General features: G+C 55.0%; 2 protein-coding genes across 2 annotated transcripts; one reads left to right on the top strand and one right to left on the bottom strand.

Annotated features, from left to right (window-relative positions):
* Positions 1-2,907: 2,907 nt before the first annotated feature.
* On the top strand, positions 2,908-12,883 carry PARM1 (prostate androgen-regulated mucin-like protein 1). Its single transcript, XM_033060495.1, has 4 exons — positions 2,908-3,020; positions 10,113-10,769; positions 11,451-11,529; positions 12,080-12,883. Exons 1-4 carry the CDS (start codon positions 2,969-2,971, stop codon positions 12,162-12,164), a joined length of 873 nt encoding a protein of 290 aa, XP_032916386.1. The 5' UTR covers positions 2,908-2,968; the 3' UTR covers positions 12,165-12,883.
* A 3,514-nt stretch (positions 12,884-16,397) lies between these two features.
* Positions 16,398-20,888, bottom strand: RCHY1 (ring finger and CHY zinc finger domain containing 1). Its single transcript, XM_033059935.2, has 10 exons — positions 20,835-20,888; positions 19,989-20,426; positions 19,781-19,900; positions 18,963-19,078; positions 18,821-18,899; positions 18,521-18,565; positions 18,360-18,418; positions 18,015-18,041; positions 17,641-17,761; positions 16,398-17,431 (listed from the first exon to the last, which is right to left on the bottom strand). The coding sequence occupies exons 1-10, from the start codon at positions 20,886-20,888 to the stop codon at positions 17,303-17,305; spliced, it is 1,188 nt and encodes a 395-aa protein (XP_032915826.1). The 3' UTR covers positions 16,398-17,302.
* Positions 20,889-20,938: the final 50 nt, after the last annotated feature.

Here is a 20,938-nt window from a genome sequence, read left to right on the forward strand (position 1 = left end):
GCGCGCCGCCGCCGCCTGCCCGGTGCCCGGTGCCCGGCGCTGCCGAGGGGCGGGACGGGGGCGGCCGCTCTGGCACCACCGCCCTCCTCCTCCTCCTCCTCCTCCTCCTGCACTCCTCCTCCTCCAGCTGCGCGGCTCCCACCCCGCCAGAGCCATCCCCTGGCCGTCCGGCGGTGCCCCCGCGGCGTGTCCCCTCCCGTGTGTCCCACCTCGCACCAGCCACGCCTGGCCTCGTCCTGCCTCACCCCAGATCCCTGGGGATTCGGGCAGCGAGAGGGATCCCCCATCCTGCCGTCACAGGTTCCAAGCAGGGTTCCGGGGATCCCCTCTCCAGAGGCACAGAGGGCGTGAGCCCAAGTCCGGCCACACATTCCCAAAGCGTTTATCCCTGGCCAGCTTGTTATGAAAATGTAGATTTATTCCTAGCGAGAGGCTATAAAACACCCTCCCAAGGGCCTTGGCAGGGAATGACGGCAGCTCCAAATTATTCTGCAAGGGGCTGTGCCTTCTCACAAGCCCTCTGCACGCCAGCCTTGCGGTGTGTGTTTTGCCTCGGGGTGTTTTGGGAGGATCCTGGTCCCCTGAGTGACACCTTGAGGAACAGAAGAGACCCACAGCGGGGAAGAAGTCCCCCAGATGCTGCCATGTCCCCTCCTGCCATATGGAGCTGCCCAGCAGGGATGCTTTGCAGAGGGCTGGCGCTGTCCCGGCTCCGAGCCCTGCACCAGAGGCTCTCCGGGCAGAGAGGGGCCGGGCAGGGAGGGGCGGTGGAGCCGCTCCGGTCCCGATCGTGACAGGCGCTAACTAAGGTGGAAATGAAAGACTGGAAAGAACGGGTGACCTCAAACCGCAAGCTGGCAACTATTAATGCAAGTGCTGGCAGCCACCCAGCCATGCCATTTGGCTGCTGGCCAGGGGGTGAGCAAGCTCCCTGAGCCCTGGCCAGCCAAAAATTCCTCCTGCAGGCTCCAGCTCTCCGGTACCACCGGGCCCTCTGCTCATGGACACCCCTGCACACTGCCAGAGCCCCCCAAAAACAGGCAAAGTGTGATAGACCACAAGGATGGTGCAAAAGCTCTGCTGCAGGCTTGGGCAAGGCCAGCAAAACTGGCAGCTGGCACCTGGATGTGGCACAGGGCCACCCTTGAGGAGCTGGCTTCATCCCGGTGGGGTGGGCAAAGGCAGAGAGCAGGCAAAAACAAATCCTCTTGCCCACCAAAACAGTTTCCCTCCAGCATTCTTCATATCTGGATAAAACCGGTGTGGAAAAGCATTTTAAAGAGATTGTAAAAGAGCCGCAGCCTCGGGGCAGATGCCACCAGCGGCAATGGTTCCCAATCTCCAGCAGCAACGGGAAAGGGCTGCCAGAAGTCATCCCCAAAAAAGGATCTCTCCCCGGCCGTGTCCCCGCTCTGCTGAGGACCAGACAGAGGTGACCGGCAGGTGGCAGCTGGAGCCCAAGGCTGGTGGCCCTCAGGGGTGCTCCGGGCTTCTCCCAGCCCAGCCCTGGCACCCCAACACGCGGCTCGGGCTCGGCGTTTGTGCCCACGGCCGGGAGCAGCGGCTGTGCCCGGCCCCTCCGAAAACTCCTGCCCGTGGGAGCGTGCAGCACCAGCACCACCGAAAAGGATGCGAGAGGAGAAGCAGGGAGATTATCGCGCTGTTCCCACGGCACCAAGCTCCCGCAGCAACAACAGCATCGCTTTGCCTCCTCCCCAGCAGAGGAAAGGCTTCAAGGAGAGCTGGGATGCTGGCACCGCCCGACACCCTTCTGCCTCAGGGATGCCAGCTGACTTGGATTTTGTGTCCTGCTGTTTTAGGCCCAGAGCCAGGATCCATCCTGAGAAAACGCCACACAATACAACAGAGTAGAGGGCTGAGTAACCCCAGTTAAAGATAGCTCAGCTCCAGCTTGGGCTCTGTAAATCCTTTTCCATTAGTGACCATGCAAAAGCCTGGTGAGGATGAGTTCAGCCTGAAAATATTTCACCCAGAGCACAGCTCTTTCCAGAGGGCAAGAGGTAAAGAAATGGTCCTTGTGCCTCCTGCTGTGCTACAGGTGACTCCTGGCTGGGCCTTTGGGCACTGGGAGCTGCATTTTGGGAGCTGTTCGTGCTGTGGAAAGGCCCTGACTGCCCGGCTCTGGCTGGCTCCCCTTAGTTAATGTACCTGGGTTGTCCCTCACCACAGGCACCAGATCCCCTCTACGGAGCAAGCAAAGGGATCCCCAGGAGCTCCAGAACCATGGAATCACAGAACAGACTTTTTTTGGAAGGGACCTTAAAGCTCTTCTTGTTCCAGCCCTGCTGCCATGGGCAGGGATATCTTCCACTAGACCAGGTTGCTCCGAGCCTTCCCCAACCTGTCCTTGAACACTTCCAGGGATGGGGCAGCCACAGCTTCTCTGGGCAGCCTGTGCCAGGACATCACCATTATTTTCAGGCAGGAGCCGGCACGGCCCTGAGGATAAAGAGGGACAAGAGGCAGCGACACAGAGCGCTCCAGATGGATGTCACCGGCTGCTACAAGAGCATCCCATGCCCTCAGTGTGTGATACCCACTCAGCATCCACTCCCAGCGCCTCATCCCAGGACAGGGCGACTGGTCCCACCACCCAGCGCAGTGCTGAGTGCCCAGTGCCTCATGCCAGGCGGGCGGACTGGTCCCAATATCCCGTCCCAGTGCCAGCCCCCGGCACGGTGCGCCTGTTGCCCCGCATCCCGGCGGTGCCGGTGCCCATTCCTGGCGGTGCCGGTGCCCCTTCCCGCGGTGTCCAGTGCCCATCCCCGCGGTGTCCAGGGCCCATCCCCGCGGTGTCCAGGGCCCATCCCCGCGGTGTCCAGGGCCGGCAGGTGCCGCTGTGTGCCGGTCGCGGGCGGGAGGCGGTGGCGGGGGCCGGGCTTTGCCGGGCGGTGGCGGGGCCGGGCGGTGCGTCCCTTCTGCCGCGGCTGCCAGCGCCGCCGGCACCATGGGCTGCTGCTGCCGCCTCCTCTTCCTCGCCCTCCTCCTCCTCCCGGCAGGTAAGCGCCCGCCGCCGCACCGGGACGGGCAGGGGGGACACGCCGGGGACCCGCCGGTGTCGGGCTGGGAGCGATGCGGGGGGCACGGGGCAGGAGGCAGCCCCGGGTTTGGCGGGGACAGCCCGGCTCCTTCCCGGAGAAGGGCTCCGCAGAGCCAGCCCTCACCGCGGGTCGCACTCACACCCCCTCCGTCAGGGGGGTCACCGCCAATGACACCGGTGCGGCCGGGCGAGAGGTGTTTCACCCTTCTTTCCCTCACCCCTCGCCCCTCGGAGGCGTCCCCAGCAGAGTCCCCGAGTGCCTTGAAGGAGGACAACTTGATGGGACCACCGGAGTCTCCTCACGGTCACCCCCTGCCCGGGCTGGACTCACCCCCAGCCCCACATCCCCCTCGCTCCGCGGTCACTGCTTCCAAGGAGCTTTTATGGCTCTGCCTGGCTTTGAGCGGAGCCTCTCACGCCCCCAGCCCCTGGCGCTTTCCCCCCCAGCTTGAGCCATCTCCCCCCGGCGGCACCAGCCTCCCTATCCCGCAGGAACACCCGCTCCGACATCTGCCCCCACCGAGACATCAGCGGAGATTCCGTCCCCGCCTGATGCGACAGCGGCCGCGGGTCACCCTCCTTTTAATAAACACGAGGAGCCGCTCGCTGGGAGCATGGAAAACACACTTGCATAACCGGGGACGCGCGCGAGGAGAGCTCCATGGGCTGGGCTGTCGCTGTCACATTGCTGCCGGCGGGGGGACGCGGCCGGGCCGGGGCTGAGCTCCCTGGCACAGCCCGCAGCCAGCACCGAGCCCCCCGAGCCCCCCGAGCTCGCCAGGTCGCGGCTGCAGGACCCAGAGGGGAATTTGCCAGCGAGCTCCTGATCTGTGCTTTCCGAGCAAATGCATTTGGGAGGGATGGGGATGAGCATTTTGCTCCACAGGGATGCTGGGGATGCTTTTTCTCCTCCTTCACGGGCCCCTGCCTGGCCCAAATTTGCCCCCAAAGCAGCCAGTCTCTGCTGGGAGTCAACCTTTGGGGTTGGGAGGCGGGTTTTTCCCAGCGCCCGGGCCAAACCCAGAGCTGTTCCCACGACCATCCCTCTTTAAAGCACCAACGCCAGCCAGGCTTGGCAGAAAAAACAGAAAAGATTTCCCTGGACTGTGGTCCCATGGCTCTCAGGCTGCTCCCAAATGCCCCTAAAGCATCTTTCAGATGCTTTCTAGAACATTTTTGTCCCCACTGAAAAAATTCTTAAAAAAACCCCAGCAAACCAAAAAACTGTGTATACATACATAAATACATACATACATAAATTTATAAACTGATATATATATATACACATCACTTGGGAGGAAACACAAAGCACGATTTAAATACCCTTCAAGCTCATTCTTCAGGACTAAATGACAGTGAGGACGTCACTGGCCAGGAGTAAAATAAGTCTGGGCTTTGCCTGGCCACGTAATGAAATAACAGCGTCTCACACAAGGAAGTTTTTATCCTGTTATTACTCCTTACTCTGGATGTAAATTGAAACCTGCTTTGCTTTCCTGACGTGGTGCCCAGCCCCGAGCCCACTCTCCCCTTCAGCAATCCCCCTGTGCCCCAGCTGAGCCATTTTTAAGTACCTTTTAGAGGCAGCTCTTGGTTTTTAACGTTTTGAGTGCTTCTTCATGGAGACTCCGGGGTGGAAGAGCTGCTTTTTGGGCTCTCAGAGCCTCATGGGCTGTTTTAAGCTGTCATTGAGGAGGCAAATCCATAAGCACTCTTCTCCCCCATGAGCTGAAGGACAAGGGAGCTGGGTAATTATCCCCTCTCCCAGCCCCAATGAGCAATCAGCCTCTAATAGCAGAGGATGCTCTGAAATTCCTCTGCCAAACCTGGCTGCTTCTCCCCCTGGGAGGGGCTGGAATGGGACTGATGCATGTTGGAAGCTGCACCTAGGAGAGCTAATTAGCAGCCAGCCAGGAAAATTATGGAACTGGGGAGTTTCACCTGAGCAGAGCTGCTTCTTGCAAAACTCCTGTCTGGCTCCAGAGCCAGATATGTGCCTGGGAAAAAGTGCTGTGTGCTGTCCCAAGCAGGCAGGTGCATCTGCCAGGCCCCAGCCCAAGGAGACCACACAGAACATCCCTTCCCATGGGATCCCTCATCCCCTTCCCCAGGGAAATCAGCACAGCATAACACCTGTTTGCATGTTTCCAGAATATAACTTGAAATACTTCATGTATTTTTTGTTTAAACAATCATTTCAGAAAGTGCTATTGCCTTCCACCCCAGGTCCTCACAAGACACCTCTGACCACCAGCCAGAGGGTGTTTTGTCACTCTCAGAAGAAAAAAAAACACCTAAAAATTCCTTTTCACCTCCTTTTCTGCAATAATTCCATAGCAGCATCAGGATCAAGGGCTTCATGATTTGCATAATTAAGCAACACTTAGCTTTGGTGGGGGTAAAACCACACTTCCTTTGCGTGGAGGGGGTTTGTTGTGCCACCAAAATCCTCACCTCTGGGTTTGGATCATGGGCCACCTGGTGCCTGGGAAGAGCCTGGACACCCACCCCAGGCAAGGAAGAGGGACAGTGCAGCATGCAGGGAGCCATGTGGATTTTAAAAGCTATTTTCAGCTGGGAAGAGCAGAGACTGCAGGGTGGTGGAGCTTTCCTCCTGCTTCCTCAAGGGGAGTCTGCCTGCAACAGCATTCCTCAGGGTCTGGAGGGGGTGCAGGAGTGAGCCAGGCCTCCACATCAGCTCCTTGCTCCCACAAAACAGCCTGGAGAAGAGCAGCTGCTGCTCCCCAGCCAGGGAGGACCCCCTTTACTTATCCACATGGATTTTGCTCTTCCCTTTTTCAAGAGGCTGCGCAGCTCCCAGAGGTGCTGGCACATCCAGGGAGGTGGATCCCTGGCTCAGCAGCAGCCCCATCCTCAGGGAGGGACATCCTGGCCAGCTGCAGGGTTGAGACAGAGGACTGGCACAGCGAGGGACACACGGACACAGCGCAGGGATTTCTGTGGTGCAGCTGCTGCTCTTAGCTACAGAAACCTTCAGAGCAATTAGACCTAAACACCTTAACGACCATGCAGCAGAATAAAACTAATCATGCAGGAAGCCAGCTTGGCTTGCCAGTAAATCAGAGCAACTGCAGATTTATTGGATCTGATGGCCTTGGCTTCTTCACACGGACAGGGAATAGCTTTTTCTTTTACCTGTTGGTGCTTCTGGCCTCTGGTTTTCTTCCTTGGTTCCTTCCTCCTCTCAGAACTGGTTTCATACCATGGCCAGCTGGCACTGAAAACAGAGGAGATAGAGCAGGGGATCACCAGCACTCACATGCAGTGCTGGAGCTCTGCTGCACACCTCAAGCTGGAGGTACCCCCAGGAGTCACATTTCCCATCACTAATCCAGCTGGGTGCTGCACAAGAAACTTGGTGAGTGTGAGACACAGCTTAGAGCCTGCAGAGCTGCTCCCAGACCATCATCCCTATTTGTTGGGGATAAGGAGGCAGGAGTCCACAGCAGTGCCCCAGGAAAAGAGCGAGCCAAGCTAAAGGCCCAAACCAACCACCACATCCTCTGTGTTCCTTGCCCCACATCAGAACAGAGCTCAATCACAACCCCAGATGCACCAGCCAGGGAGAATTGAACATCCCCAAATCCCAAACTGCATGGTGACAGGGAAGGTGAGGCAGTGCAAGACTGAACAGCTGGAAAAACTTGTTGAACCCAAAGCAAAAACCAGTTTGGCTTAGTCCTAGCTACTTTAAGGAGCGCTTTTGCCATCCACAGCCAGATGCTGCTGGTTTTACAGCAAAGAAACACAATGAAAATTATACCTGAGCATTAACAAGGGGGAGGGGAGCTACCAAAACCCAGCATAAGTTATGGGAATCCCCAGCCACAGAGAGCAAAGCTGAGCCAACGAGGTCATGAGCAGGAAATCCTTACTTACATTTAAATATAGATTGTTTTATTGCTCTGCATCACTTAACCTGGTTATAAACCAAGGCACACTCAGGGGACTCAGGGCTGCTCTGTCATCAGCATTTGGTGAGGAGCAGGATAATACAGGACCAGCCAAAGGTCTTTTTTTGCTCTCCTTGTGATTAAAGACTGAGCTTTCTACAGAGTTCTGCTTTAAAGAGTAGTGATGCTTAAGCATGGTCTTGGTTACTTGTGGTTTTTGGGTGTTTGTCCCAAAACCAGCTGCTCACCTGGCATAGAAAGAGGCACCCAAGCTGCCTGCACAAGCACAGCCTGCTGTGCATGTCCTGCAGCTCTCCTTGTTTTCCTCCTGCTGTTTTATTCCTTGTTCAGAACAGGTGACGAGACTCCTTGTGCAGTACAGCCAGGATCTGCTGCTGGCAGGCAGAGCAAATAATACCCGTGTTATGGAAACTTTCATTATCCCTTTGGCCTTGGCTGCTGGAGGAGCATCCCTGGCTGCAGCTGGGGCTTGGGTGCTTTAGTTAATTTGGGCTGGGAGCAGGCGTGTGGGTGAGGTCATGTGGATCTCCTGTGGCTGTGTCAGAGGCGATGGGTTCTGAAGTGAAGCTTGTTAAAAGCTCTATCTCTGCCTTATCAGTGGATGTTTGTTTGCTGCAGCGTGCCTGCTCGGGTCTGATGTCATTCACTCGGGCTGGAGGAGTTCTCTGGTGGCTTTTATGTTGCGTTTCAGCTGGCAGAGCAATTTAGGATTTGCTGCAATGGCTTTTGGAGTGCCTGGGAAATGCATTCTGAAGAGGCTGCCAGCCCAGGTCAGGCAGCTCTTTCCCAAGAGGAGCATGAGCATGGCCCAGCTCCTGCAAGGGCAAGACCTGCCCCTCTGTGTGGCTTGCAGGAGCAGGAGAGCAGCGTGGCAGTAGGAGAGAGCTAAATCAGGCTCATTCCTCAGGCTGGCACATGATTAGGGTTAATATTCCCCAAGAGCAGGGTATTTGAATGACACAGCTTTGGGTTCTTCTTCCCTTGGCTGTTTTCTGTGCTCCTGGTGACAAAAATCTAGGAAAAGGACTTTCCAAAGCTCCTGTGGGGCTCTGGAGGGTGACACTACTGCTTTCCTAGGTGATCTCCTCATCCTGGCAGTGCCCTGCCTCGCTCCGTGCTGGATTCCAGCAGGGTGGTCAACTGCCTTAAGTGAATTAGATGAGCAAATTCCCCAGGGCTGAGCTATGCTCGGCATCCTCTGGGAGCACACATCCCTCAGTCCCTCTGACAGCCCGGGCTCGAGGTGCTTTAAGCCTTTCAAGTCGTGTGGTCCTGAGTGAAGAGCTGTAGCTGTCTGTTTTGTCCCTTGTTCCAGGGCACTGCTCTGCTTCCTGCTCCCAGCAGCAGCTCCTGCGGACCTGCTGTTGGGGAAACAAGGAAAAACTCTCCTTGGTTTTTGTTTTGGTTTTGGTTTTCCCTCTCAGATGCTCTGGTAAGAGGACAGGGCTTGCAGACACCCTTTTGGTCCCTTGGTCCCAACTCCATTCAGGATCAGCCTGCACTCCCTCCAGGATCATGGCTGGGATTTCCTGGGGTTATCCCCTCTGGGTGAGACCCCAAGGGCAGTGGCTGGGCCCAGACCTCGTGTGGAGCTGATGGCCTGGAGGAGGAGGGGGATAGCACAGGCACAGGCAGGGATTGCTCACAGGGAGAGGCAGGGAAGACCTGGGCTGAGCTGAGCTCGCTCTCCTGGGAAGAGTCCCCGTGACTTGTGACCTCCTTGGCCGGGAGCGCTCAGCCAGCAGCCAAAGATTGTTCCTGCCTCCAGTTCTGGCTCAGCCTCCGAATTTATACCCCTCAGATATTATCAGAAAGTTCCTGACTCATCCAGGCTAGCAGCACTGCCAGCTTCCCCAGCTCCTCACTGGTTTGCCTCCAGAGTTCAGGCAGATCATGGGAGCTCTGCTGACCCCAAGCACTTTGGGACATCAGGAGAGAGGCTGGGAGCATCTGCACTGACAGAGGTGACAAACTTGTGAGGGGCTCCCAGCCCTGGGAGGATCCTGCTGTGCTTGATGAGCTGGTTGGGCTGCAGGGGCTGTCTGGTACCTGCTGGAGAAATCTGAAAGGTCCAGGGGTGTTGGGGCAAGGATTATTGAAGTACAGACGGATTCTGAACCTTGGTGTGAAGGATCCTTGGTCCAGGCCTTCCTGCTGCTGTGGTGGCCTCATGGATTATTCAGATTCCAGCTTGTCATTCCTCTCCTCCCCCCTGCCCTACGGTTTGTGTCCTCAGCCTGAGGAGGGTGAGAGCTTAGAGGCATCTCCAAGTGCTTGTCCTCAGGACAGAAGAGCAGCCACGGCCTCAGCCCTCCCTCCAAGACCCCTTTGCTTGGAAAATGAGGTCCTTCACGTGGTACCCACAGAAACAACAAAAAAAAGAAATTTTGGCTGGATTAATGAGTCCCTGCTCACCCGTGCCAGATCCCATTGTTTCCAGACACAGGCACTGAATGTTTCTGTCCTCCCCACTCATGATTAGTTCATTGCAGCTGGAGTGAGTTCCTGCTCTCCCCAGTGCTGGGCTTGGGATGCTCTGGGGGTGTAAATAAATGAACACATGGCATAAAAATGCCTCCCGATGTCATGCAGTGCTGGCACACCCCTCCCTCATCCCACTGAGGGGCCAGTGCTGGACCAGGGCTGAGTTCAGCCCTGGAAAGGGGGGAAAAGCCCCAGCAGTCAGCTGGTGGGGACAGAGGCAGAAATGACTCATCTTCATGCTAAGAAATGGAGACGAAGGAATGAATGCACAAGGAAATGGGGGGAGAGGAGAAAGAGACGTCTTGTGTTATCATTCCCAGCTGCACAGTGGCTGCTGTGAGGAGGAGCTTCCCCTGCTGCTGGGAGGAGAGGCTGTGAGGATGGAGAGGGTGATCTGGGATGGGGGCATTCCAAACTGGGGGGGAAATGGGGCTGATTTATGCCAGGACAACTGGTCTGGTTTAAACCTCACCTCTAGGTATTTCCCCTCTCTTCATTTCAGAAGGCTGCCACCATTTTAAACCCGAAACTTATTTCCAGCTTTATTCCCCATCCCTTTAGTGCTCTCCCAAACACACCAGCTTGCCCCCAAGGATTGCCCTGTCACTAACATTTCTTTGTCTCACTCCTAGGGCTGGGTGATGGCTCCCCAGAATCAGCCCTCATCCCCATCCGGCCCCCCTTCCTCTGGGGGGGTGTCCCAGTGAAACCAGACTCCAGGGATGTCCCCACACCAGCTCCAGGCCAGCCCTCCCCACCCTTGTCCACGGGACCTTCTGCAGATGGGACGTCCTCCAGGCCCCTGGAGGGAGATGGCCACAATGCCAGCACCCCTGTGGCAGCTCTGTCCCCTGCTCCTGTGTCTGTCACCGTGGCCACCACAGACGATCCCTCCGTGCCCTCCAGCCCCACCTTGGAATCAGCCCCGGCTCTCCGGACAGCCAACACTGCCAGCCTGGCGAGAAGCACCATGGATTTGGGGGCAGCTTCCAGCCCCACAGGCACAGCTGCACTGTCACCTCCCTCTTCCCTTCCCACCAGCGACCCCCACTCACCCCCTGGCACGGGCTTGTCCCCAACACCCGTCCTCATGAGCCCTGGCGCTACCCAGCCACCGCTGCTGACCAAGGATGTCCCCTCCCTGGGGACACTGGCCATGGCATCGAGCCTGGCCATGGAGCCAACACCCCCCCCAGTGACTGTGATGAGCCCCACGGAAGCTGAGGCCACAGCCTCGGAAAAAACCACTGGAGTCACCATGGAGGAGGTGCCGCGTGCCCTGAGCGCAGGTGAGCACCACCCATGTGCATAGAGACAGAATTCCAGCCTCAGGCTGCTCAGATAGGAAAGGCAGACCCCCAGGTTGGAAGGGAAGAGGTGGTCTGCTTCCTGAGAGCATCATTCTGCACAATTCCTGGAGGAGCCTGTGTCATCTGATCCTCCGGCAGAGCCCGGGAGTGGTAGATAACAAATCTCGGTTGCTTGGAGATGTGAATAAAATCCTCAGTTCTAAATTTGACTTGAAACACTTAAGGATGAGAGGAAACAAACGGCTGGATGGTGGGTGCAGCCTGAATTAGGATGATGTAGGTTTTAATTGTCCCTCCTGGAGACCTCAGGAAGCTGACTGAGCTTCTCCCCGTCCCCTTGTGCAAACACAGGTAGCTTAAAAGTGCTGGAAAAGGGGAGATCTGGAGCATTTTCTAGCCTTGGCTCAGCACTAAATGCTGCCTAGTGCTGGGAGGAGAATCAAAAGTGCCCAAGCCAAGTCCAGCTGTGTTTCATCTGACATACACCTGCTCTGCATTTGTGGGAAGGGGATCATTGCAAAAATAGAGGGGAAGCAGTGAGGGAGCGTTCCCCCTGTCAGAGATGGCTGGTGTGGGTGAAGCAGCTGGGACGTGGGATGTGTGCCGTGGAGCTGGGATTGTGGGGACTGAACTCTGCCCTCTGTGGTGTTTCATCCACAGGGAGCATCGTGGCCATAACCGTGACGGTCATCGTGGTGGTGGTGCTGGTGTTCGGGGCAGCCGCCTACCTCAAGATCAGGTAAGGCTGCTTTTGGGGTGGCCCCCCCTCCCTGAGGCTCCCTGCAGCCCCTCTCACCCTCCCATGGGTGATGCAAAGTCCCAGGAAGCGTGGCAGGGCGATGTGCAACCTCTGGTGCCAGCAGGGCTGCGTTTCTCACCACTCCTGTACTGGAAAGCAGAGTTCCAATCCCTCATTTTACAATAGCTTCGCTCAAATGCCAGAGATGCTGCTCAGCCTAGTCATAACCAGTAATTATCCCTTGGGAAAGCTGCTGCCGTGGGTCTCGCTGTCACTGGGACAATAAACAGCGGCAGAGCCCAGTGCTGAGCATCCCTAATGAGGCTTTGCTGACAGCTGAGATGAGCAAAGGTCTTGTTTTAATTCCCTGCCCTGTCCAGGCTCATTCAACAGGGGCAAAATTCAACCTGGGCTTCTCTCCACTTCTCCTGGTCCTTCCTCTTAAAATATCCCAAAGCTTGACCTAGGGAGCCCTTGCAGTAATATTTCTTCATCCCATGGCAAAATAACAAATAAATCCTCCAAGTAACCGGTTTGCTTTCCCTGGCAGGCACTCCTCCTATGGAAGGCTTTTGGATGACCACGACTACGGCTCCTGGGGCAACTACAACAACCCTCTCTATGATGATTCCTAGCAGGGATGAAGAAAAAACCCCATAAACCCTTAATTTATAAGCGCTTCTGCAGCAGAGCATCCGCTGTCGAGGAGATGCCGGGCACGGAGCCCCTGCCTCAGGCAGGATTACCACGGGTCTGGTGGATGACAGGAACTGGAGGGCGGGTGTGCAGTGCTGACAATAAACCTGAATTTTGGCCTTTGAGCAGGAAACCAGGTCCTGGGGCAGGTCAGCCACTTGTTGTAGACAAGGGAACCCAAATTCCCCAGGGGGAAGGGCTGGGGAGGTCAAGGGAGAGGATGGAGGCTCAGCCAGTGCTGTGGCATCCTTTGAAATGCTGCTGCTCTGTGATTTGGGGGGAGTGGGGGGCTGCTGAGCCAGAGCCAGCAGTGTGCCAGGGTCTCCTGTGCTTTCACGTGTCCCTTTCCCCAAAATCACTTCCCTGTGTTGCTCTGCTATGAAATCCTTCGCCTTGTCTCACCAGGAACCACGAGCAGCTATGGGGCTGCTCAGCCACTGCTCCCTTTCTTTTCCTGCAGGTGTTTCCATGCAGAAGTTCCTAATTTAATTTTTTCCCATTTAATCGTGGGGGTTTTGGTCCCAAAAGCAGCCCAGGAGGCCACGGGAAGATGCACTGACCATCCATTTCACACGTGGCTGCTTGCTCCACAGCTTTGTTTCCATTCCTTAAAAAACTTGGCTGCTAAAATACAGCAGAGTGTTCTTTTAATCCCCAATTTGTGTTCAGCTTTTAGTGTGGGAAGGCTGGGGGTGGCTGATGGCAGAGCTGGTTTGGGAAGGGGATGCTCAGCCACTTCTCCCTCTGGCTAAATTCCCTGGAAGTGGAAAGCAAAGCCCTCAGTCCATGTGACCTTAATAAATACAGCAGCGCTAAATGGCACTGCAAACTTTTGGGGTGCCCCAGTACAGGTGCTGCAGGCTTGGGAACAGGCTCTGCTGTTCACCCTGACTCCTAAATGGAGCATCCCTGGAAACATCAAAGCTTGGGGCGTTCCCATGATTGCTTCCTGCCAGAGATGCATCATCTCCGGATTTCCATTAAGTGAGCGCAATAAACCACAACAGGCACCTGGAGAGGTCGGGAGAAATGAGGGCAGCTCTGCTCCCCAAAAGGAAGTGCAATCATTGGGCATTTTCCTTTTCCAGCCTGTTCAGGGCTCCATCCTTTCAACTGTGCTGCGTGTCCCTCAACTTCTTTTTAGTTCAAACTTGGTGAAAACAGGAAAATAAACCTGGGAATGGTTGTTGCCCCTCCCAACCAGAGCCAGCCTGGAAAACTGTTGGGGCTGGGAGCACACACAGGGAAGCACAGGCTCTGAAGATGCTTAGGATGAGCAAAATTCCTTTTCACCTTTTTGGCACCTAAGAAGCAGCAAATTAGGTTGCCTTGGCTAAGAAAAATCATGAATGGAGTTAAAACACCACCCTTCTTCTCTGGAAACAAATTGGGTGTTATGCTGCTGCTGCTAAGCTGAGGGAATAAAGGCAGAGGAAAAGCCATCACCTTCACTCAGAAGTATATAACCCCAAGGGAATAAACTCCTTTTTCGTGAAGGAGGACAGAAATGGGGTGTCAGTTTTGCTGCTCCCGGAATCCTCAAAATGACTACCATGCAAGGAAGAAACTGCACATATTTTTTGGGATATCCCGGGGTGAAAACAGGTTCCTCACTTCCCTGGGATCAGACACCACCCCAGTACCTTTATTCCCAGTGCAGCTGCCCAGAGACATGGATGATACGGACATGGATGATGTGCTTCCATCTGCAGGACTGTTTGCCAGCACAAGCCAAGGCACAGGGCAACCTAGGGAATAACAGATGGGTTTGCCAAATGGAAAAGCACTTGATTTTGGGGGGTCATGCCCTCAGAGGGAGGATGCCTGTGTTCCAGACAATGGTTTCAAACACCCCTCTCCCATTCCCAACTCAGACCCTCTGGATTCTGTCCCACATGAGTATAGCAGGGCAAAAGAGGAAAAAGCAACCAGGCCATGCCATAAAAAAGGCCTTTCTTCCTTCTCTTTTAAAAAACAATGGGCTTAGCCCAGCTACCAGCTTGTTTTATTTGCAAAACCAGCAAATTCCCATTTCTCCCAACGGCTCCCACAACTCTGGCTCAATTCCACCTCCCTTTCCTCCCCCCCTCCACCCCCCCTTTGGCTCCGTTTCATCTCAGAGATATTTTATTTATACAGAAATAAAATAGCTCGCATAGCTCCGTGCGGAACATCCCATTCCCCAACCCCGCGGGCACCGGGAATGACGCGATCCCGCTCCAGGTCTCCCGCCTTGTCCTCGCTGCAGAGCTGCAGAGCTGCTTTATCACCGCTTCCAGACTCCCTCTGGCCTCCCTAATTATGCTCTTGTTTGGCTCATTTGTGACTATTCCCATAGATCATCCATGTTTCCAAGCGTCATCTCCTCGGGCTCCTGGTGGAGTTACCGGAGTGAGCAGCAATGAGCAGCTCCTGGTTGCAGCCTCCTGGCTGCTTCTTGGGCACAGGAATCGGTTCAGGTGTCAGAACCCAGCCCCAGCTGGGACCACGAAGGAGGAAATCCAAGGAAACCGGTCCTGGCACACCCCTGGGCTGAGCTGGGATCTGCAGAAGCTCGGCTGCCCCTCTGGGGTATAAATAGCACGACACGAGGAGCCTCTCCCTCACTGCGTTCCTTCCAGCTGGAAATTTAAAACCAGATGGTTCCTCTGTAAACATCAGCACCGGGAAAGCCACAGGGTGGCCGAACCTGAGGTTTAACACACAACACTCCCACTTCCATCCCAAATGAGCCACAACAGAGGCATCAAACCAGCCCCAGATTGGGGATCCCCATTCCCCACAGCCCAGCCCAGCATTGTTCCATGTGCTGCCCTCCCTGAGCCCCTCTCCTGAGTCCTGGTACCTTGGCAGGCCCTGGCTTCATTAATAGCTCCGTGACCTTGTGTGCAGCTGCAGTCCCTGCGCCTGCTGGAGCTCCACATTTTCCCCACAAAGCAGCAACAATCCTATCTGCTCCTGATTCTGGCCTGGACAGGTGAGCAAGGCAGGATTCCGGGTGCCACGGAGTGTGGGCAAGCTCTGGCCAAGGCAGCTGCTGCTTCCACGCCAGGATCATCTCAGCATCCTGATCCGAGCATCCTTCCTGCTCCCATCAGCTGCATCTCCATGGACAGGGCAGCAAAGCTCCCTTCAGCACCTCCCATCCCATAAAAGCAGCTCCTTGCCTGTCTTTATCTCCTCCATTGTCCCTTATCCCCTGAAAATGCCATTCCTGTTCCTGCTGTGGGATTTATTCCCTGGCAAAGGGAGTTCAGGGCTCAGTGCCAAGATAAACACACCAAACAGTGGTTCAGCATTCCCTCAGCATTCCTATTCCCTCGTGCAAAACTTTCCAGAGGCAAACACCAAAAACAGGAAAGCTAAAAGGTCAAAATTACCTGGATCCCACACCATGAATTACTCTCCTTCCCAATACCAAAGTTCAGCAGGAGCTGCTCTCCCAAAGCTCAGCTCAACTAAGGGTTTTCTTTCAGCCTCCTCTTGTGGTTGGAAGCCAAACAGGAATATTTCCAATTAATAATTAGAATAAAATTAGTTTCCCATTTAACAGCAAACCTGCTTGGTTGTGGACTTGACCAGCATGGTTTTACCATTAGCAACACACTCCAAGGCTATTTGGCCAGAATTTTCTGGGATGACAGCTCCTGCAGGCTGATGGGAGCCCCAGTGGCACTTCCAGGCTTACCTGGGAGCAGGTCTCCATCCAGGAAAGGAGCTGCAGTCACCAGGAGCCAACCAAAGCAGCAGGGAGGCTTGCTTGTACCAGAAAACAAAAATATCAAAACACAGGAGCTTGTAAAAATAAAGCACTTATTTTCCTAGCAGTGTTTCAGGCCTCACACCTCTCCACATCCAACTATTTTCCAGCACTGAATCATGGTTTAAACTCAGCTGGGAATTTCCAGGAGTACGTGTGTGAAAGAAGAGCACATCACGCACACTGTCATTTGTTTATTTTAATAGAGACCTTATTTTACATTTATTTATAGCAGTGAGAAAAGAGCTCCAGAAAAAGATACCCCAGTCAAGCCAAGCTACAATAGCTATCATCCAAATCCTAAATATTCCATACAGAAGGGAGCACTGTTGGATTAAGAAAAGCTCATTTTACAACAGAACAAGTTAAAAAATGAGTAGGTACAACCTGAAGAGTAACTGATCCTTTTTTGTATCTTATTACTGTAAAGTATCTGTATGTGAAATTCACAGAAATCATCAACTTTCTGCAATATTTAAGACTGCAAAACACCTCAGGCAGAAGGGTGGGGTTGGGGTTTTTATTTATTTTAAAAGGCAGTCGTTTGCCCCCCATTCTCTCCCCCCAGTGAAGCTCTACCATTAACAAATGCCAAAACCACAGAAAATTGGTCTCTGCACCTCTGGAATGCTGTTATTCCAGTGAGCATCTCAGGCCCAGCCTGATGGGAAGGATGTGCTTCACTTTAGGTACTTTAACCAGCAAAACCGAGCTGTGTATGTGTCTAAAACCCAGGGCAACATGAGGAAGAAATGGGGAAAAAGCGACTGCGGATGGAAAAGGAATCTGAGTGAAGGGACGGCAGCAAGTCAGGATGGGGGTCCAGAGGAAAGAGGACCTGGATCTTTGCACCTGGATCTTCCAGCTGTTCATCCCAGCAGTCAGGGCAATTCACTCCCTTGTTTCAAGGGAATTCTGTACACACAGGTGACAATGAAGGGAGCCAAGGATGCCACTCCTGCCCGCTGCCCCTGTGCAGGTGTGTCTGGGGTCCTGGCACACACAGTTCCCAGGGAACACCACGTCCTCACACAACCCTGTGGATGGCAGTGCCTCTCAAAGTGACCCATTTTCCCTGGGAGCTGCACCTCCACCTCCCTTCCCCTTCAGCTGCCCCCAAAACTCCTCCTGCTGCTGCATCAGCTGCTGGTCACATTTCCTCCTGCTGCTCTTCTCATCTGCCTCCTCCCTGACGCAGTAAAGGACTCCTTGAGCTCGGAATACTGGAATTCTTACTGCCAAGAGTTGCTTTGTTGGCAAAACAGTCTCTCCCAGGGCACGGCGTTGCCGTCCGGCCGAACGCCGCGCGTATCCCGGTCACTGCTCCTCCAAGGACAGCCGGCACCGCCCGTCCTGGGCGGTGTTGTACGACTCACAGCTCTGGCACTTCATGCCCAGGAGGTGGAACTGCACCGTGGAGCGGGCATTGCAGTCGTTGCAAAGGATCTGCACAGGGAAGGGAGGGAGACGCTGCAGCACCAGCGGTGTGCGCACAGAAACAGGAATGATGAACACCCTGAGCCTACACGTGACTTGTCCTCATCATTCCCCACCCCTTGGCCCGACTTCTGATCCAGCACACGTCCCTAGTGCCCTCTGCTGCCGGTAACTCCGAGGCACAGCGCCGTGAACGCCAAGCAAGGCTGACCTCTTACCTCCACCATCATGTTCTGGTACTCGGTGGGCATGGGAGTCTGCGCCACCTCGTTGTCCAGCTGGCGCCAGTACCTGGTCATGTCCAACGCTGAGTGCATGCACAAAGGACACCTGTAGCCTCTGGCAGAGAGGGGGAAATGTTTAAATCAGAAGATGAAGCGAGGCCATTCGTAGAGACAAGTTTCAGATTGTACAGGCAAACAAACACCACGAAACAGCAAGTTCTTGCAAACAGAATTGGAAATTAAATGCCCCTTATTCCTTTAGAAGTTGTCTTTGAATTAGTTGGTACAGAATTGGCATCATAATTTTTACCACTTGAAGCAGTATGTTTAGGATAATATTGAGAAGAAAGGTGTGTGGAAATACTTACTCCTTCAGCATTTCATCATAACATGTTCTGAAAAAGAAACACAGGCCAGTAAGAAGAATGGAATTACTGACAGGCAACACACCTGGACTGCACAAAGGGAATAAGCCACTCAGGTATGCCCCAGGCAGAAATTAAATACATCCCTAGGCCAAGTGACAGGAGAGCTTCAAAACTGACTGAGAAGGAAGACATCCCCCCTTAAGAAAATATTTGCTGGTGAAACAGGCTGTCCCCACAGTGCAGGTCCCTCAGAAACCAGCTGCAAGCAGCTATGCACACAATGCTGTTGAACAAACACCCAACACAATGCAGCAGGTATTTTCCTTTCTCAGGTGTCTGCTTTACCTGTGAAGAAGGTGACCACATGGCAGAACATGGGCTCCAACACGAGATGTGTGAATATCCTGTTTGGAGGCAAACATCAAACAAGAGAGAAGAAAATTAGTTCAGACACAACTCAAAATAGGGTCACAGAGTTATGCAGGAGATGAAAAGAAGCTGCTCACCTCCAAACATATTGGACAGTCCTGCCTGGAGACATTTTCAATACACTTTGCAAATGGAAAAAGAAAAGAAAACGTTATCCTGCTGTACAGCTTTCTGTGTTTTTCTATGTTGTAAAGTTCCAATATACAAAATTTTTTATGTCTTCAATTAGTGGCATCTGTACTGCTGTCAGGTGAATTTAGAGAAGGAGAACCCACTGCTCTCCCTGTTCCTGTGGCCTCAGATGGAGCTGAGGCACAACCAGCTTCATGCTCAAGCTGTTGCTTTTTAGGATATGGAGATAAGCAGTGCATCCTCACCTTGTGCTTTCCTTGGAGGCTCAGGCTCAGGCACAAATTACACTTGGAGCAGTGGAAGAAATCCTCCTTGGGGCCAATCCTGTGGAGAGAGGTGTCAGGGCAGGGCTGGTCCCCGCGGAGCCGAGCCCCCGCCCGCACTCACCTGCAGATGCCGCACTCCTCGCAGTGGTACTGCTTCTTGTCACGGTCAAACAGGTGGCAGATGTCACAGTAGTACTCCCCAAAGAGGTTGTCACAGCCCTCACAGCGCTGCTGGGCCTGAGGGGACAGGAACATCCTGGGTGCTGAGGCTCCCAGAGGGGCATGGAGCTCCTGGAGCAGGGAAGCTCCTGACAGACTGGAGCATCTCTTATGAGGACAGGCTGAGGGAGCTGGGCCTGTTCAGCCTTGATAAGGGGATCTAATCCATGTCTGCAGGCGTGCTGAAGGTGCCAAGAGGAAGGAATCAGCCTCTGCTCCGTGGTGCCCAGAAATAGGCCAAGAGGCAAAGGGCAGGATCTGGTACACAGGCAGTTCCACCCGAACAGGAGGAAAAGCTTCCTTCCTGTGCTCTGGAACAGGCTGACCACAGAGGCTGTGGAGTCTCCCTCACTGGAGATATTCCAAAACCACCTGGGACACAACCCTGTGCCATATGCTCTGTGATCCCAGCATATCCTGAGCTGGAAAGGGACCACAAGGTTCCGTATGTCCAACGCTGAGCCCTGCACAGGACAGCTCCAAGCATCCCACCAGGTACTGAGAGCCCTGTCCAAACACCTCTCACCCTCTGCCAGGATTGGGGCAGAGGGAAGCGTGCTCCAGTGCCTCACCACCCTCCGGCTGAACAACCTTCTCCTCCCATCCACCCTAAACCTGCCCTGAGCCCCCCCCAGCCCAGTCCGGAGGTGGATGCGGATGGCCCAGCATCCCGGGAGCGCTCCCTGAACCGAGCCCCGCAGTGACCCGAGCCCGCCCCACCTTCTGCAGCAGGCGGCAGCGGCTGCACTGCACCTCGGACACCCGGAACCGGTCCAGCTGGTGCTGCTCGGCGCCGTCGTGGCACAGCCGGCACGGGTACAGCTTCCCGCAGCACGGTGCCTGGGAAAGGAAAGGAAGGGCAGGAGCTGGAGTGGGGCACGGAGCGGCCGCGGCACCGCAGCCCGGCACGGCCGCCCCGCTCACCCACCCGCAGCCGGCAGCCCCGCCGGTAGTGCTCGCATCCCTGCTCGGATCCCGGCTCGGATCCCGGCTCGCATCCCGGCTCGCCTCCCTCCGACCCCTCCGCCATGGCCACGGCCGCCGCCTGGCCCCGCTCCTCCCTTTCCGCTTCCTCACAGCCGGTTCCGGAGGATTGGGAGTTTCCTGAACAGCTTCCGTCCCGCTGTGATCCTTCGTGTTCCCCGCTGGCTGAAGCCTGGGTCGGGCTGGGGTGAGCGCTGGAGATCACCCGGGCCAAGCTCCCTGGCACGGCAGGGTCACCCAGGGCAGGTGACACGGCATCGTGTCCAGGTGGGCTGTCAGGGTCTGCAGAGAGGAAACTCCACGAGCAATCACGGAATATACCGAGTGGGAAGGCAGGGACCCGTGAAGGATCATCGAGTCCAGCTCCTGCCCTGCACCAAACCTGGCAGAGCTCAAGGGGCGTTTGGACAAGGCACCTGGTGGGATTATTGGGGTGATCCCCGTGGGTCCCTTACAACTGAGCAGATTCTGTGATTCTTCTTCATGTTGAGGTGGAACTCTTTGTATTTCAGTTTCTGGCCATTGCTCCTTGTCCTGTTGCTGGGCACACCAAAAATCTGGCACCATCCTCTTGACCCCCCCCACCTTGGAGACACTTGTGTAGATTGATGAGATTCCTGCTGTCCTCTTCTCTAGATTGAACAGGTCCAGCTCCCAGTCTCCCCTCCTGAGGGAGATGATCCAGACCCCTCATCATCTTTGGCCTCTGCTGGACCCTCTCCAGTAGCTCCTTGTCTTTCTTGACCTGAGGAGCCCAGACCTGAACACAGCACTCCAGATGTGTCCTCACTAGGGCCAAGTGGAGGATCACCTCCCTGGACCTGCTGGCCACACTCTTCCCCATGCAAAACCTTCTCCTTAAACCTGTCTTTCTCACCCTCACACATCCAACCT

Source organism: Catharus ustulatus, chromosome 5 (assembly GCF_009819885.2).
Source record: "Catharus ustulatus isolate bCatUst1 chromosome 5, bCatUst1.pri.v2, whole genome shotgun sequence".
Taxonomy (NCBI): domain Eukaryota; kingdom Metazoa; phylum Chordata; class Aves; order Passeriformes; family Turdidae; genus Catharus; species Catharus ustulatus.